General features: G+C 37.6%; 4 protein-coding genes across 4 annotated transcripts; 1 reads left to right on the forward strand and 3 right to left on the reverse strand.

The window, feature by feature from the left end:
* Positions 1–1409: 1409 nt before the first annotated feature.
* LOC119989100 (uncharacterized protein At4g15545-like) lies at positions 1410–6262 on the reverse strand. The gene is made up of 9 exons (XM_038834407.1): positions 5816–6262; positions 4790–4858; positions 3594–3647; positions 3341–3404; positions 3127–3201; positions 2248–2505; positions 1923–1968; positions 1743–1821; positions 1410–1654 (listed from the first exon to the last, which is right to left on the reverse strand). Exons 1-9 carry the CDS (start codon positions 6125–6127, stop codon positions 1553–1555), a joined length of 1059 nt encoding a protein of 352 aa, XP_038690335.1. The 5' UTR covers positions 6128–6262; the 3' UTR covers positions 1410–1552.
* Positions 6263–6576: 314 nt separating this feature from the next.
* On the reverse strand, positions 6577–9964 carry LOC119989101 (protein unc-45 homolog A). Its single transcript, XM_038834408.1, has 3 exons — positions 9649–9964; positions 8103–8291; positions 6577–7595 (listed from the first exon to the last, which is right to left on the reverse strand). Exons 1-3 carry the CDS (start codon positions 9829–9831, stop codon positions 7125–7127), a joined length of 843 nt encoding a protein of 280 aa, XP_038690336.1. The 5' UTR covers positions 9832–9964; the 3' UTR covers positions 6577–7124.
* A 600-nt stretch (positions 9965–10564) lies between these two features.
* Positions 10565–15241, forward strand: LOC119988124 (pentatricopeptide repeat-containing protein At3g26782, mitochondrial-like). Its single transcript, XM_038833056.1, has 2 exons — positions 10565–13018; positions 14858–15241. Exon 1 carries the CDS (start codon positions 10565–10567, stop codon positions 12710–12712), a length of 2148 nt encoding a protein of 715 aa, XP_038688984.1. The 3' UTR covers positions 12713–13018; positions 14858–15241.
* LOC119989685 lies at positions 12923–14124 on the reverse strand. Its single transcript, XM_038835349.1, has 3 exons — positions 14074–14124; positions 13463–13902; positions 12923–13091 (listed from the first exon to the last, which is right to left on the reverse strand). Exons 2-3 carry the CDS (start codon positions 13900–13902, stop codon positions 12923–12925), a joined length of 609 nt encoding a protein of 202 aa, XP_038691277.1. The 5' UTR covers positions 14074–14124.
* Positions 15242–15283: the final 42 nt, after the last annotated feature.

Genomic DNA, 15283 nt, shown 5'->3' on the forward strand with positions numbered 1-15283 from the left:
GATAGCTAAGACAAAACACACTAGAATGCTCAACATTTATATATATATATATGCGCACACACGCATATCAAAAAGACAATGAATAATTGAATACCCTGTGCCATCACTGTTGGTGTTGGTATCAGACACACTGGCAAAGCAGAGGCAGTGGAGCTACAAGACACATGGAATTATAAATGCTACTAATGGGCATGTGATGACAAGCAGTATTGGCCTATATTTATAAACTATAAAATATATATACACCACACAAGAAGATATGTATTGGTAGAAGATAATGTAGAGCCATTTCATGATTGATAATCCGCTGAGTTAGACATATGTGTGTCTAAAATTTGATTTCAATGAGAAGCAAATTTCTCAATATATTTTTTTTAAAAAAATTCTTTTTAATACCAAAGATTTGTTTTTCTGCTATAAAATTTTTTTTGTTTTACTGGCCCCACACAACTATATAATATATTATAAAGATTCGTTTTTCTTTTATAAATAATGCAATGTTGTATTTATATACCAAATGAGTGCAAATCGGCAGAGCCGAGCTGAGCTTTGGCAATGCCCAAGCTCCGCTCGTTAAGAACTCGTTTTTGTTAAAGATTTAAAAAATCAAATGATTGATCTAATTTTTTAAAATAATCTAAATTTCCATGAATAACTAATATTCAAAATAATACTTACATTAACATATTACCTTAAATATTCAGATTTTTATTAATTTTTATATTAAATACGTAGGATCTCGAGCATGGGTCGAGCTTCCTTAAACTCAAACTCGGCTCGTCCGAACATGAAAAACAGCTTAATCTCGGCCCACAGTAGCTCATGAGCAGCTGGGCCCATTTACACCCTTTCAAATCAATGCAACATTATTTTGCATCAACATCATGTCAATGTGGGTGTGCTGTCTGGTTTTATTGGTGGGTAGGTGTGACTCAAAAAAACCAGACAAAACTCGTGCTTTTAGTTTGTCATAACAATTTCATGATCTTCATCTCAATCTTTAATTCCAGTGAGTATCAATTATTGGAGCCTCTTCAACTGCTGCTTCAGCTCCTCCATTGCTGCTATTCAGATTTTTTTTTTTGTAGTGGATGATGTTATTGATATCTAAACTGATTTATTAATATCTTATTACCTAATTATTTATATACAACTTATTTTTATATAAACACAAAGAAATTTATTTACATACTATATATTAGGTATTGCACTATCAAATCCACCTAATGATCTTGGGTTGAATAACAAAGTAATTAATAAATAACTAATCTTAATATGATATCAAAAGAGGGGTTTTTGGTTCGAACCTTAGCCTCCGCAATTTAAAACTCTCAATTGTTGTTTTCCCAAGCGTGGGTCTTTGTATGTATTTGATTGCCGACCAACTTTCATCCACGATACTAAGTTGCTGTCAGAAATAATTTATGTGGATGCATTCACTACGAATTTGGAGAGGTCTCTTAACACTCACAACAAGTGTAAGCAGATTTACCTTTCATTGTTTGCTTTACGAAAGTGTTGTTCAATGAAATCTAACGATAACACTCACGAATCAGCGTGATGTGTGTACATTGCGATTAAGCAATCCTTGGAATGAAACATAAAGATCTTTCTTATCTGTGCCAAATATTTCTTCTGCTTTCCTTAAAGTTTCCTGTAAACAAATGAAAGTTAAAACAATTTTTCACTAGTAATTTAGTAGAGATTAGATAAGAAGTTAAAAGGATTGAAAAATGAATTACCTCTCGAGTCTGCTTTTGAGCATTTAGTTCCTTAATGTTAGCCAAAAATGCACTGAACTGCTCATAGGATAGGCGACTCCTGCATTACAAGTACATTCAAATCAGCATATGGAACAGCCCTCATAATATAGTCATAAATTATTCACTGCATCTACGCCAGAATTGCAAAAAGGGACTCACCGGGCCTGACGAAAGAACTCCTTTCCATCAATTCGAGGAGTGCGAGCTAAACAATTTTCACCAAAGTATAAACACTCTCAGATGGTTCAGGGAATAATCTTAACACATGTGAAAGGCATATATATACCCAATTAATCACAAAAAAAAAAACTACAGTCTACAGCAGATTGAACCACCAAGTTAACACTTTGAATTTGGTAGCTCTAGCAAAACATAATCAGATAATCATTGCAAAATATGAAACACAAGTTCCAAAAAGATGAATTTTTTGATTCAAAATTTACAAAATAAGAACCTGAAATTAAATATAAAAAAATTAACAAACCTGGTAGTGATCGGCCACATGGAGGAGAGTTTGCAGCTGATGACTGCTTGCTTGATGGATACCACGGAGAAACTGCAGTACTTCCATCGTATTGAGTTTTTGTTGGTGACATTGCACCGGAGGCTCTTCGTGGAGTTGCAGCAGCTGAATAAGCCCTTGGGGATCCATTTGTTGATAAAATATTTGGAGTTCCGGTTGGTGTAAGTCGAGGTGTAATATATGGAGACACGGAAAAATTTTGCATCGCATGCCTTGAGGCTGTCCACCAAAACATGAACTTAAAATGTATATAAATAGCAAATGCTACCATCCATTCATTGTTACGGTTGGTACCACAAAAATGCCATTTGTATAAATTGAAGATAAGAAAACCAAGATTTCATGCAATACAACATTTTGTTACCATAAATTACCACTCCTCATTTTCCGATTTCACAGCCTTATGCTATGTCAACACTTTGAATGTCTCTTTTTCTTGTCTAATGTTTCCATTGTCGGACCATAATTTCTAGTTCATTGTCAATAAAACCAATGATGTATTATGAAAGAAATCATTTACAGAAAGTAAGGCAAAAAAAAGTCTAGTTTTATGCAAAGAAATAAGATATTTAGTTTCAACTTTAGGAGTCCTAGGTATTTATTTATGTTTTAAAGTTTAGCTGATTTGAATTTTATAGGAAACCTTAGACTGCCATCTCCGCACATGAGATATCACCAAAGAGAAGAATTTGAATGCCAAGGAAAGTAGACAGGCCATTATTATATGCTTAAGTAAAGTATCTTAAAGAACTATATAACAGGTTTGCAACGGCATATTAATTATTTAAGAACCTATCAATTACAAGCAACGGACAAAGAAAAGCTGTAAATCTCAGTTACCTTCATCAATTGGATTTCCAACATTTGTAGATGCACCAAATGAACGCTGTATCATGTAGCCATTTCGCCCCTCGTCTGATTTGAAAGAATATAATAGATGTAGTGACCCAGGTGGATGACAAGGAAGAGAAAGAGTTAAACTCTGGAGATAACTATGCATAGGATTTAGTGAATAATCTAACCCACAAAGTTCATGAGGTCAATTTAATCATACCCTTGTCAGGATATGCTTTCAGAACTGCTTGATCACAGGTCCCAATATCAACAGTCTCGGCTTGCTATCAGAGAGGAGATTGATGATTAGACTAACAAAAAGAAATACATGATAAGAATAAGTAAGTTTCATTACAATAGTAGCATATACATCCATGATGAGAAGACCAATCACATGTCAAGCAATGTGCCCATGAAAGAACGAGCAGAATGCATGGAAGTTAATTGTAAGACGCAGGAGTATAACATCTTACATAAGAATTATCATCATTTAGTGACTGCATCAGTTGTCTCTTAAATGATTCCAACTGCCAACAATAGAAGATGTCAGCCATGAGAAAAATAAAGCAGATAATGATAATTTGAGAATATATAAACTTTTCTATAGTAGCATAACAACAGAACTTTTCTAAAAGGTAGGGAGAAGAAAAAATGGAAAGATGGGCAATCAGTGCAGGGAAGTGAGACAAGAGGTAGGCAAAAGAAAAGAAAAGAAAAGAAAACAGGAGAAAATGAGCAATGGTGAGGGAAGAGGGGGTTGACATTCAGAAGCAGACTGAATTCAAAGGGATGACCAGATTAGAAGACGCTGCTTTAAATTCCTCTCAGGTTTTTGCTAAAGCTTTGTACACTTCTTAAAATTATCCATTAAAGCTTCACACACAATTAAGTATTACGTATTGTCAGAAACATACAAATCAGAATACACACCCACTAAAGGACTGGTTACACGGCAGCTAAGTTAGTTATTCCTTAGCTGGTTTTTAAGGAGGCAAGACAGAAGTACTTGCACCATGCCATAATTAGATGGAGTAAATACAGTGCTGTAGTTTTACAAATTCCAAGAAATTCTGTTAATATTCGTTCCAATTTCCAAATTCAGATCCAAGTCATTTTGGTTATTCAGAAGAACACAATAGTTTCAGATATTTTCAGCCATTTCCTAGCCTTTCAGTTGTAACATGTAACTCTATCATCATGACTACAAGCAAAGCCATTTCTATTTGCTGCAATCTTTCGAACTTGTACTACAGATGATATTAAACAATGATTACAAAATTGACTTTGTCAACTATTATAAGTGGCAAGATAAGAAGGGATGACGTTGGCTTCCAATAGGTTTTTTAAAAGGGAAAATTGTTAACTAACAGAGAGGCAATTCACGAGTACTTCATTAACCGTCAACACTCAACCTTACAAACAGAGAGAACATGTAGTCCTACTGAAAACATAGGAAGAAATTTCTTGGAGCTCTCTCTAGTACTTCACATGACTAACCCTTTCTAACTAATTTTTGTCTAACAAAATTACTGACAAAGCGGAAGCCAACAAGAAAGAATAATAAGTTGCATTGTCTTTCTAGTTAATGATTTGCATGGATTGAAACCAAATAATATATAGCAACGGAAAATTAACCAATTTAACTGCATTGGTTAAAGAAAATTGTTACCTTGGATAAATCACGGCTGAGTTTTTTTGCAGTCACTGCCAAAGAATCTCGCTCCTTTGAAAGTTTCATCTTCAATTAAATGAAAAGAAAAAATGAAGTAACAATCAAAACCAGATATTCAACATGGATCCCACAAAATGATGAACCATTTAGCTCCATTTTTTTATGTGTTGATATCTCCTCCTGTACTCAAAGCCTCTCAATGATGACTTTAAAAATCTCCACACCTTGAGATCCAAGACCAAGATAAGCCATAAGAGTTGACTACTCAGTTTCAAACAATTTTACCCTAGTTTAGTCTCAAATCAATCTTTTCCAGTCACAATACTACACTACCATGCGTAGAGTTTTGGCTACATAATTTTTTGTCGACCACAATCTAGCAGCAGCTGCCATTATGATCTTGAACTAGTTATCATCTTCTACTCAGTTTCAAACAATTTTACCCAAGTTTAGTGTGAAATCAATCTTTTCCAGTCACAAACACCAGTGAAACCTCACTCAAGAACTCAATCTCTTATTTTATCCATCAGTTATGCCACCAAAACAGCAGGAAAAACCCTAAATTAATTTCAAAACCTCTTTCATTGAGTTCACTAACAAACGCTCAATTCCACTAAGCTAAACAGGATAACAAAACCTAAGAGCAACTCACAATACTTCACTACCATGCGTAGATTTTTTGCTACATACATTTTCGTCAACCACAATCTAACAGCAGCTGCCATTATGATCTTGAACTAGTTATCATCTTCTACTCAGTTTCAAACAACTTTACCCTAGTTTAGTCTCAAATCAATCTTTTCCAGTCACAAAACACCAATGAAACCTCACTAAATAACTCAATCTCTTATTTTATCCATCAGTTATGCCACCAAAACAGCAGGAAAAACCCTAAATTAACTTCAAAACCTCTTTCATTGAGTTCACTAACAAACGCTCAATTCCACTCAGATAAACGGGATATCAAAACCTAAGAGCAACTCACAATATTACACTACCATAAGTAGAGTTTTGGCTACATACATTTTCGTCGACCACAATCTTCAGCTTCGAATCTGACTCCTGGTACACGTTTTGAAGGCGAGAGACCTTCTCTTCCAGGTCGGAGATGACGCGGTCCTTCTCAAACAACTTCTGCCGCATGCGGCCTGTATCTTCCTCCAGTTTCTTAACACGCGACGCGATCGCCATGGACGTGATCTTCCGCGCCAGATCCAGCTGATCGTACGGGTCCGTCGGTATCACCGCCAGGATCTCGTCCGGTAGGTGAAAGTCTGGCCCTCCACAAACATCGCCGCCGGTGATGCTGCTTCCGCTACTATACGATTGCGACATACCTAGTCCTTCCCTCCCTCTCTCTCCAGGTGAGAAAGAAAAAGAAATTGGTTCTCAGTATGGCTGATTCACTGTGTTTTTCCCTGTTTTGTGTTTTGTGTGCTTTTGTTTTGTCCTGTACGAGTAGTCGTGTAGTGGACGCGCAAGTTAGGTGTGTGATACCTAATTCTTGGTTGGTTTGTCTGAAATTTGAAATTTTAGGGCATTTCCCTCCAAAAGCTTTGTATATTATTTTTCAATCTGAAGCTCCATTCAACAATCTGAAGCCCTAAGGGTCTAATAGTTCAATTCTGATTAGAAAATGGGCCAAGGCCCAGCCCATGGACACTCGGCATGCCGAGCCTGAATTTTTGAGATTCACAACCCAGCACGACCTGCCGGCCGCCCCATTTTATCCCTCTAGGCGGCCGCCACTCGTTAACGGCCAGGTTGCATGATAAAACAGTACAAACATGAGAAGCGCTCAGCGCTGCATGTCATATTTATGAATTGCTTAATATATGTGGAAACATAATAATTATGCAAGTAAATACAAACCTTATTTGTCTATCTAGAAGTTACATAGAAAGGGAAGAACCTTTGGAAGCTTAGAACTTGTTAATGCAATGGAGGAACAATGGGAGCTTCAATGTTGTAGTGGCATGAACATTGCAACTACATTTTTCTCAGAGTAGCCAATCAGTGTTCATGTTGCCTCTGCTATCGATATTGTATAGTAGCACAGAGAGTCATAAATGCAGTATTCTGGCAAAAGCTGTAGTCTAGCAGTGAAGTTTCGGTCAACGTAGTGCATGGACAGCCGACTTGTATATAAATCTGCCTAGTACACAATCTAAGTAAACACCTTTTCCCATTTGCCCCAAAGATTATTTCCACTTGATGACCAGTATCTCAATCTGAAAGGGTTTTCCCCAGGTTTCTCCTTTAAAACCCCTTTCAGGTAATGAGTGAAATAAGTCCCGTCACCTATATCAGCAGCTTCGAAAGTAATCAAATTTTACTTTACTGGTTGCACACCAACAGTTCTTACTCGGAATCGATATTGAGGCTGACACTCTTCCTCATCGTCATTGTCATCCTCGTCATCACTAGAGTCATCTTCAACTCTGTCCCATCGTGCGTAATCCAAAGCAGAGTGTCCTTTCGGTTTTGGGATTGCTTGCCATCCTTTGGACTTTTGTTCAGATGATTCATTGGTCTTCTGTGCTTGTGGAGCAATCACTTTAGTGCTACTGATCTTTTCAGGCTCAGCTTTTGGGTCTCTACCTTGTTTATAAAAGTCCTTGATGATTGGGGCTCTAGGGACCATAACTTCAGCACTTATCGTAGCATCATCAGGCTCAGCATTCTGGTTGTTTTCTACTGAGGCTGCTCCATCTTGTAAATTTCGGCTGTCTTTATTTTTTGCAGCGTCATCTTCTTGCTCTTCATCCAATTCAGCTTCAGACTCGGGTATTGAAGCAAGTGACTTTCCTCGGCAAAACAAAACGATTTTTAACAGAATACTAGTGGAGTGCTTACGATAAACTTACAACAGCAGCCAATAATCATCAAAAATTAGATTGAACTTAGTACCTTTAAGACAATGAACTACCCATGACCTTATGCAATTGTCTCCGCCCAGGGAGAAATTCTATAATGAAAGGGATTCTAACTAAACCTAATTTGAAACTCCTCAACTAAAAATGCTTGTTTTATCAGTGAATCAAATATAATGGAAAGGCATATTATAATTGTTGCAAAAATTATAAGACAACATTAAGATGGTTTCATTAAGCATTCACTAAGATTTGAATTCTGAAATATAATGCATTCCTCTAACCATTTTTAACAGAATACAATAGTTTTCATTAAGCATTCACGAAATCAACTCAAAATAGTAGATCAATTAAAGATGTTAATGATGTTAATTATGAAATGGCACACAGTATGACGCTAACAAAAAACTATTGGCAAAAAGGGAGGGGAGGGATACCAATTGTGTCCTCAAACGAGCTTCAAGATTTCGATAAACTTCTGATGATGGATTTAACTCCATTAGCCTGTTCACATCAAATAGTGCTGAGTGGTACTCCTTTAGGGTGACTAGGGTTTGTGCCCTTAGCATTAATGCTCCAGTGTGTTTGTGATCAAGCTCAAGCACAGACGTACATTCCTCAGCCGCCTATGAAAGCAGTAACAATATTAGGTGATATTTACTTAAAGGAGCCTCCAAGAAACACTCATATATGTCATGTAACCCAAAAATCAGATTGAACGCATATGCCAATCATTCACCAGAATATGTCAGATGGCAAGGAAAATTAAGAGAGCAAACCCACAGTTTACATATGCATGCTCCCATATGCATTATAGCAAGCTTACTAGAAAGTCAATCGAGTCAAATGTAGAGCACAAGACTTGCAACAGAGCAAACCCTTAACACTACGCCAAAGCTCGTTCTCTATTAAAAGTAAAGTCAACTTAATTTTTCGAAAGTGGTATGAGATAATCCAAATTGTGGTTCCATATCCAAGAGGACTTACACACATGCCAAGTTTCTGTATCATTATGTTTGATAGGAAAACCCAATCACCTTGAGTTCAAGCATAGCATCTCAAAGTCAGGCATCAAGAGGGAGAATGAGCACGCTTATATCCATGCAATTAGTGTTGATAAACTACAATTCAAAGTGCAATTTCATACAAGACTATTTCGACAAACTCAAATTTCAGCCATATAGTAAATTCCATATCTTAAAAGCTAAAAATCCAAAAATCAATTCGTCAAAAATCATGACAAATACAATTACATCAGCATGAGATTGCATTTGAAACAATTCCTAAGAATGGTTAACATTAGAAGACAAAAAATATAAAATCAGATAAATGCAGAGTTCCACAGATAGGGAGAGAAGACGAAGAAGAAGAAGAAATAGAAGCACAATTTTTCAAAAAGTTCACCTCGTCCCCTCCTCATATTGCAGAAACTTCTTTTTTAAATCCAGGGAATTTAAGAAGCAATTGCGAATTATTAAGTACACATAAACGAATGCATACATAAATACTTTGTATATATGTCTGCATATATGGATAACGTATGTGCACATTTTTTTATGAGCATATTTCTACAGGAAGGCAATCCTAATGGGAAATTAATTTTTCTCACACTCATATCTCATACCTACTAATGACTATGACGTTTCTCAGCAATCCTTCTCATTTGTTAAAAAGTTGAATCTTTTTCAGCCCCATTTGATTTATGCAATAAAAACCATGGACCATCATTGTTTAACAACATTCCCCATAATTCCTAATGATTCAGAAAGTTCCATACATTTAACATAGAAAACCACATCTTCCAAACCCAATTCAGTCTAAATTAACAGCGATAATTCTCATGAATCCATCAAATCACATAAAAAAAACTCAAAATATCACCCAAAAAAAAAAGCAGCTCCTAATAATTAAATGATTGAAATTACACAAGTTGATTCAGATCACAACAAAAAGATTAATAAAAAACAAAAGGAAGCAGGGAACCTTTTTGAATTCGTGCAGTTTCAAGTAACAAGCCGCTCTGTTACTATGCAAAGCGATCTTCGGCGCTTTGGTTTTGGCCATGAAGAGCGCGTCCGTGTAAAACGACAGCGCTTCGTTGTATCGTCCGTCGCGGTACAACTGGTGAGCTCTATCGATCTTGTTCGCCGGCGCCATCGATTCCATTCGCCGACTATGCTCGAATCCCCAACCGGTATGTGCAAATTTTTCAGAAAATTTTGAGTTACTTTTCGTATAAATTGAATTGAATGGTAGATTGCCAGAGAAGAAGCAAGAGAGAGAGAGAGTATAAATAATAGCGTTCTAAATTTTTAATCAGTGAAAGATTTAGAAGCATCTTTTTATTTAATATTACTTATTAGCCACTATTATTTATTTTTTTCCGAATATGTTCTCAATCGGATGGGAGTAAGACTATTAAAAAAATCGTCAAAACCGAATTAATTGTCAAACCGATCAATTGATCCATTATTTTGAAACAAAATTATTTAAAACCGACAGAATAATTGAAAAACTTAAATAAGTGTCAATACCTGACTGACTAATTGATCCATTAAGTTTATAAAAAAAATCGATTGATTACATCGCTAAATAGTAGAACTATTGTTCCATCAACTATTCATTAAATCGATCGGTTACCCATTACTCGAATTCTCAATGAATCAGGCTATCCGTATATACAGTTTTTCTCTTATGCGGGTGTCATTTACGGACTTTGGGTATATATACCTTAATTCCGAACCAACCAAATATGTATTAAATATTGTTATTTTACATTTTATATTAAAATATCATTAATCAATATTCAATTACCCGATTTTCTTCGGATCCGAATCCGGAATCAAAAATTGTAAATACGCGACGGGTTCAGCCAAGCGGAGAGTAGTAGCAGCTGACAATGGAATGTCTGAAATCAAAGCTTTCAACTTTTAAAAATGTAAAGCACAATTATTCCTACCGCCAATGGCGATCCCTCTTCTTGGGCTTGCAAGAACGGGAGCCTTGTCACCCAATTGAAGCAAACACATGCGTCTCACTCATCAAGCAATGCATCACCCTCTTCTCACTCAAATCAGTCCACGCATCTATGCTCAGAACTCACCTTCTTGACCACAACATTTTCTTCCTCACCAACCTGGTTGCGCAGTACGCCTCCCTCGGTTGTGTTGCCAATGCCTACTCGCTCTTCTCTTACTGGGTCTGCTCGGCTTCATCGACAGATGTCTTCCTTTGGAACGTTATGGTCCGGGGCTTGGTGGATAACGCGAACTACAATCTAAGCTTACAACTTTATGACCAAATGCTGCGGCAACAGTCCTTTTTCCCGGACAATTTTACGTTCCCTTTTGTTCTCAAGGCCTGTGCCTCACTGGGTGACCTTGAACTTGGTGTTAAGGTTCATGGCCACGTTGTCCAATTTGGGTGTGACTCTGATGTCTTTGTTGGGAATTCGCTTATTACCATGTACGGTAAGTGCGGATGTGTTGGGGCTTCACGTAAAGTGTTTGACAAAATGCCTGAAAGAAATGTGGTTTCTTGGAGTGCTATGATAGGTGCTTATGCACAGAATGGATGTTATGAGGATGGGCTGCGGCTGTTTTGGCAGATGTTGGATGAGAGAGTTATACCCAATAGAGTTGCCATCTTGAATGCAATGGCATGTGTTCATAAAGAGAATGAGGCTCCCCATATTTGCAGAGTTACCGTAGATTATGGCTTGAGTTTTGATCAATCTGTTCAAAATGCAGCCATGGGAATGTTTGCGCGATGTGGAAGAATAGATGTTGCTCGAAGGTACTTTGATGGGATCTTAGACAAGGATTTGGTATCATGGTCATCTATGATAGAAGCTTATGCACAATGTGATTTACCTCTGGAAGCTCTTGAGCTTTTTAAGGAAATGAAATTAAAATCCATCACTACAGATTCTGTAACTCTTCTAAGTGTGATCAGAGCATGCTCAAATTTATCATCTTTTCTGCAGGCCAGAACAATTCACTCTATCATAACTCGTGGCTACCGGCAAACTAATATGGCAGTAGATACTGCTTTAGTGGATCTCTATGTAAAGTGTGGAAGCTTGCGATACTCCAGAAGAGTTTTTGACAGGATGCATGAGAGAAATATAATCTCATGGGGTACCATGATTTCAGGATACGGGATGCACGGTCATGGGAGAGAAGCACTTCAGCTCTTTGATCAGATGAAGGCATCCTTCAAGCCAGACCACATCGCATTCGTATCAGTATTGTCGGCCTGCAGTCATGGTGGCTTGATTTCAGAAGGATGGGCATGCTTTAATTCCATGGTCAGTGATTTTGCTGTCACACCAAGGCCTGAACATTATGCTTGTATGGTTGATCTTTTAGGTAGGGCTGGCAAACTAGATGAAGCTTGCGATTTTATTGGGAAGATGCCAATAAAACCAGATGCTGGTGTATGGGGAGCACTGCTTGGAGCTTGTAGAATTCATTTGAATGTAGAACTTGCTGAAATGGCAGCAAAATCATTGTTTGAATTGGATCCGGCAAATCCCGGTCGATACGTTCTCTTGTCCAATATATACTCATTATCTGGCAAAAGGAAAGAAGCTGATAGGATTAGAACTCTTATGAAAGAAAGTGGGGTGAAGAAAATCTCTGGCTACACTATTATAGAGATAAAAAACAAGGTCTACACATTTGTATCTGGGGATAGATCACACCCACAAACAGATCTTATATATTTGGAGTTGGAGAAACTGATGGGTAGAATTCGACGTGCAGGGTATACACTAGATGTAAACTGTGTATTGCATGATGTGGAGGAAGAAACAAAGGAGAAGATGTTGTACGCCCACAGCGAGAAGCTGGCCATTGTCTTTGGCCTCTTGAACTTAGGTCCAGAAACCACTATCAGAATTATGAAGAATCTTAGAGTTTGTGGTGATTGTCATACTGCTACAAAGTATATCTCTAAGGTTACGGAAAGGGAAATTGTAGTTAGGGATGCCCATAGATTCCATCATTTTAAGGATGGGAGATGCTCTTGTGGGGACTATTGGTAAAGCAAGGATTCTCTTATGCTGGTGTCCTTATTTCTTGTTAAATTACGGACTTTCATCTCAGCTGTTGGATCTAACCAACGGTAAAACTTGCATTTTACCCGTATAAGACCAAGGCATAATGCGAGAGGGCGACATGAAGTGACATTCCAGCGAGAGCGACGCCTGGAGTTATACCTGTGGTGTAGAGTCCATATCATGTGGTGTCTTATCTCAATGTTGTGTAGATGGATCTGCTGGCGTATTAAGCTTGATATTCAGGCGGATCCACAAGAACGGAAGTGACTCAAAACCTACTAATTTGGGGAGGTCAGTTGATGAAGAATTGAATTCAATTTTTTTCATGATCGTGTGGTTACTGGTTTGATTGTTCTTCTGGTACCTGGAAAAACTCATTATTTAATCATAAATTTTGTGGTATGTCAGTTTATGAAAATTTGAATTTCGATATGCTCCCGACCTGTGTTACCACTAGGGGTGTCCATTCGGTTTTCGGTTCGGTTTTTAACCATAACCGAAATGTTCGAAGTGATTCGGTTATGATATTTTAGTATCCATATCCGAACCATTATGTTCGGATAACCATAACCGAAATAACCATATTTTTCGGATCGGTTATCGGTTTTGTCTAAAAATACAATCGAATTTGAGCAATATAACATTATAAATTTATAATTGGGAACAATTCTTATCTCCCATACAAAATGCTAGTTTTTCACAAAATCAATAGTTTTTCACAAAATCAATAGCAACTCATCCACAATAACCATGCGTGCAAGTGCCTTTGTAATCTTTCTTTGATCAAACCTCCATGAAGTCACTTCTTCATTCCCCCCTTCAGATCTTTGAAGGCACAATTCGAATTGATTGGGGCCAATAGGACGAGAATACTTTTTGCATACTGAAACGTGGTGTCTCAATGAGCTTGTTCCTGCAGATGTTTCAGCTCCTAATTCATTATTGCAGTAGTTACATCTTGTCCTAAGCTTTCCTGCTGCGTTTCTGAAAGGCTTTAGAAAGTGTTCCCAAACCTCAGATCGTGTTTTCTTATCCATATTATCCTTGTTAGCATCTATAGTCTTTGTTCCTGCAACCTCTGAGGCAATGCCTTCTTCATTACCAACTGACTCAAGGCTAACAGGATTATTTTGAGACTCCTGTATTGACTCTGGGTTCGATGTCGGTAGTGACATCTAAAAAAAAGATAATCAAAACCCATGAACAGAACCCAAAACCCATGAACAGAAGCAAACCCATGTGAGAACCAAATATTAGAAATTAGAGAAATTTTGATTCGAAATTTCAGTTCCAAAAAACAAATAATAAGATGAATTAGAGAAACTTCAGTTAGAGTTTTCAATTACCTTAGGGTTTCGACGATGTGTGATAGACTGATAGTGAAAGTGAAAGATGGAGAGCCCGGAAGCCAGATCGACGAATGGAACTCAGGGAAGGGACACCAGCAACCAGGTAGAGAGAATTTGAGAAGACGGGAGTATTGACGGTGACAACGAGGTAGAGAGAGTTCGTGAATCTCATGGCGCTGCTTCTTTTTGACCTCCTCGAGCGCTTAAACACTTCATCTCTGCATCGATATGCATAATTTTTTGATGAAGTGCTGGTAACTTTGAGTCTTGCCCACTAGGTGTTCGACCATTTGCCTATTACAATATCATCTCTTAGTAGTTAGTTCCACTTTTGTTGTTTTTTTCATGAATATATGTATACATGTGTGTATGTTTATGTGTGTTTTGCATAATGTCATATGGCGCTGCTTCTTTTTGACCTCCTCGAGCGCTTAAACAATTCATGTAGTGGGCACAAATTAATTAATAGGAGCTGCTGCATCGATATGCATCATTGTGAGAATTAGACTTGGACTATTTGAGTTGGGTTGGGCCTAAACCTAAGTATTTGGGCCTAACTTAAGTCTTTGGTTATTTCGGTTATATCCGAAACCGTAACCGAAATAACCATAACCGAAAATTTATCCGAAAATTTGTAAAACTCATAACCGTATCCAAAACCGTAACCGCAAAAACCGAATCCGAAAACCAAATAACCACGGTTACGGATTGGTTATCGGTTGCGGATCGGTTTTGGACACCCCTAGTTACCACTAGTATGACTGTTCTTCTTGTTATACAGAGAGGGATTCCTGGAAACATCGTAGATAGGGAGCGGGGCACCTGGTTTCGTCCTGGAAAATATGTTGTGATGGGAAAGGATCACACCCTTTATGCTCTCAAGTAAGGAAATGTCAAGTTTGAGAATCACAAGTTGAGTGGTCGCAAATGGGTTTTATGTTGAACCAAAGGAAGGCTATGAGCTTCACCCCCCACTCTATTTGTAAGCGGCTGCTGCGGCCTCACCACTGTTGGAAACAGGATCATAAGGAGAAAACCCTGTCTTATTTACACATTTGGCTCCAGTTTGTTACCGTAATTTTGGATCTAAGTTATGAACAGGCATGTTTTCCTTTGTACCCGACTCTTTTGATAGATGGTGAATAAAAGTTTGGGACATTTGTGATGTTCTCGTCTCTGTTTGTATTTTTTTTTAGTGTGAGCAATA

Source organism: Tripterygium wilfordii, chromosome 21 (genome assembly GCF_013401445.1).
Source record: "Tripterygium wilfordii isolate XIE 37 chromosome 21, ASM1340144v1, whole genome shotgun sequence".
NCBI lineage: Eukaryota > Viridiplantae > Streptophyta > Magnoliopsida > Celastrales > Celastraceae > Tripterygium > Tripterygium wilfordii.

Excerpts from the sequence above, each read along its gene's own strand:
- LOC119989685 (XM_038835349.1), bottom strand. The coding sequence starts at position 13,902 with ATGTCACTACCGACATCGAACCCAGAGTCAATACAGGAGTCTCAAAAT. Across the intron at positions 13,092-13,462 it reads CGCATGGTTATTGTGGATGA|GTACCAGAAGAACAATCAAA; the intron begins GTTGCTATTGAT and ends GAGTTTTTCCAG.
- LOC119989101 (XM_038834408.1), bottom strand. The coding sequence starts at position 9,831 with ATGGAATCGATGGCGCCGGCGAACAAGATCGATAGAGCTCACCAGTTG. Across the intron at positions 8,292-9,648 it reads AACTGCACGAATTCAAAAAG|GCGGCTGAGGAATGTACGTC; the intron begins GTTCCCTGCTTC and ends CTGCTTTCATAG. Across the intron at positions 7,596-8,102 it reads CTCGTTTGAGGACACAATTG|TCACTTGCTTCAATACCCGA; the intron begins GTATCCCTCCCC and ends TGCCGAGGAAAG.
- LOC119988124 (XM_038833056.1), top strand. The coding sequence starts at position 10,565 with ATGGAATGTCTGAAATCAAAGCTTTCAACTTTTAAAAATGTAAAGCAC.
- LOC119989100 (XM_038834407.1), bottom strand. The coding sequence starts at position 6,127 with ATGTCGCAATCGTATAGTAGCGGAAGCAGCATCACCGGCGGCGATGTT. Across the intron at positions 3,648-4,789 it reads TCAGCCGTGATTTATCCAAG|TTGGAATCATTTAAGAGACA; the intron begins GTAACAATTTTC and ends TATTGTTGGCAG. Across the intron at positions 3,405-3,593 it reads TAAATGATGATAATTCTTAT|CAAGCCGAGACTGTTGATAT; the intron begins GTAAGATGTTAT and ends CCTCTCTGATAG.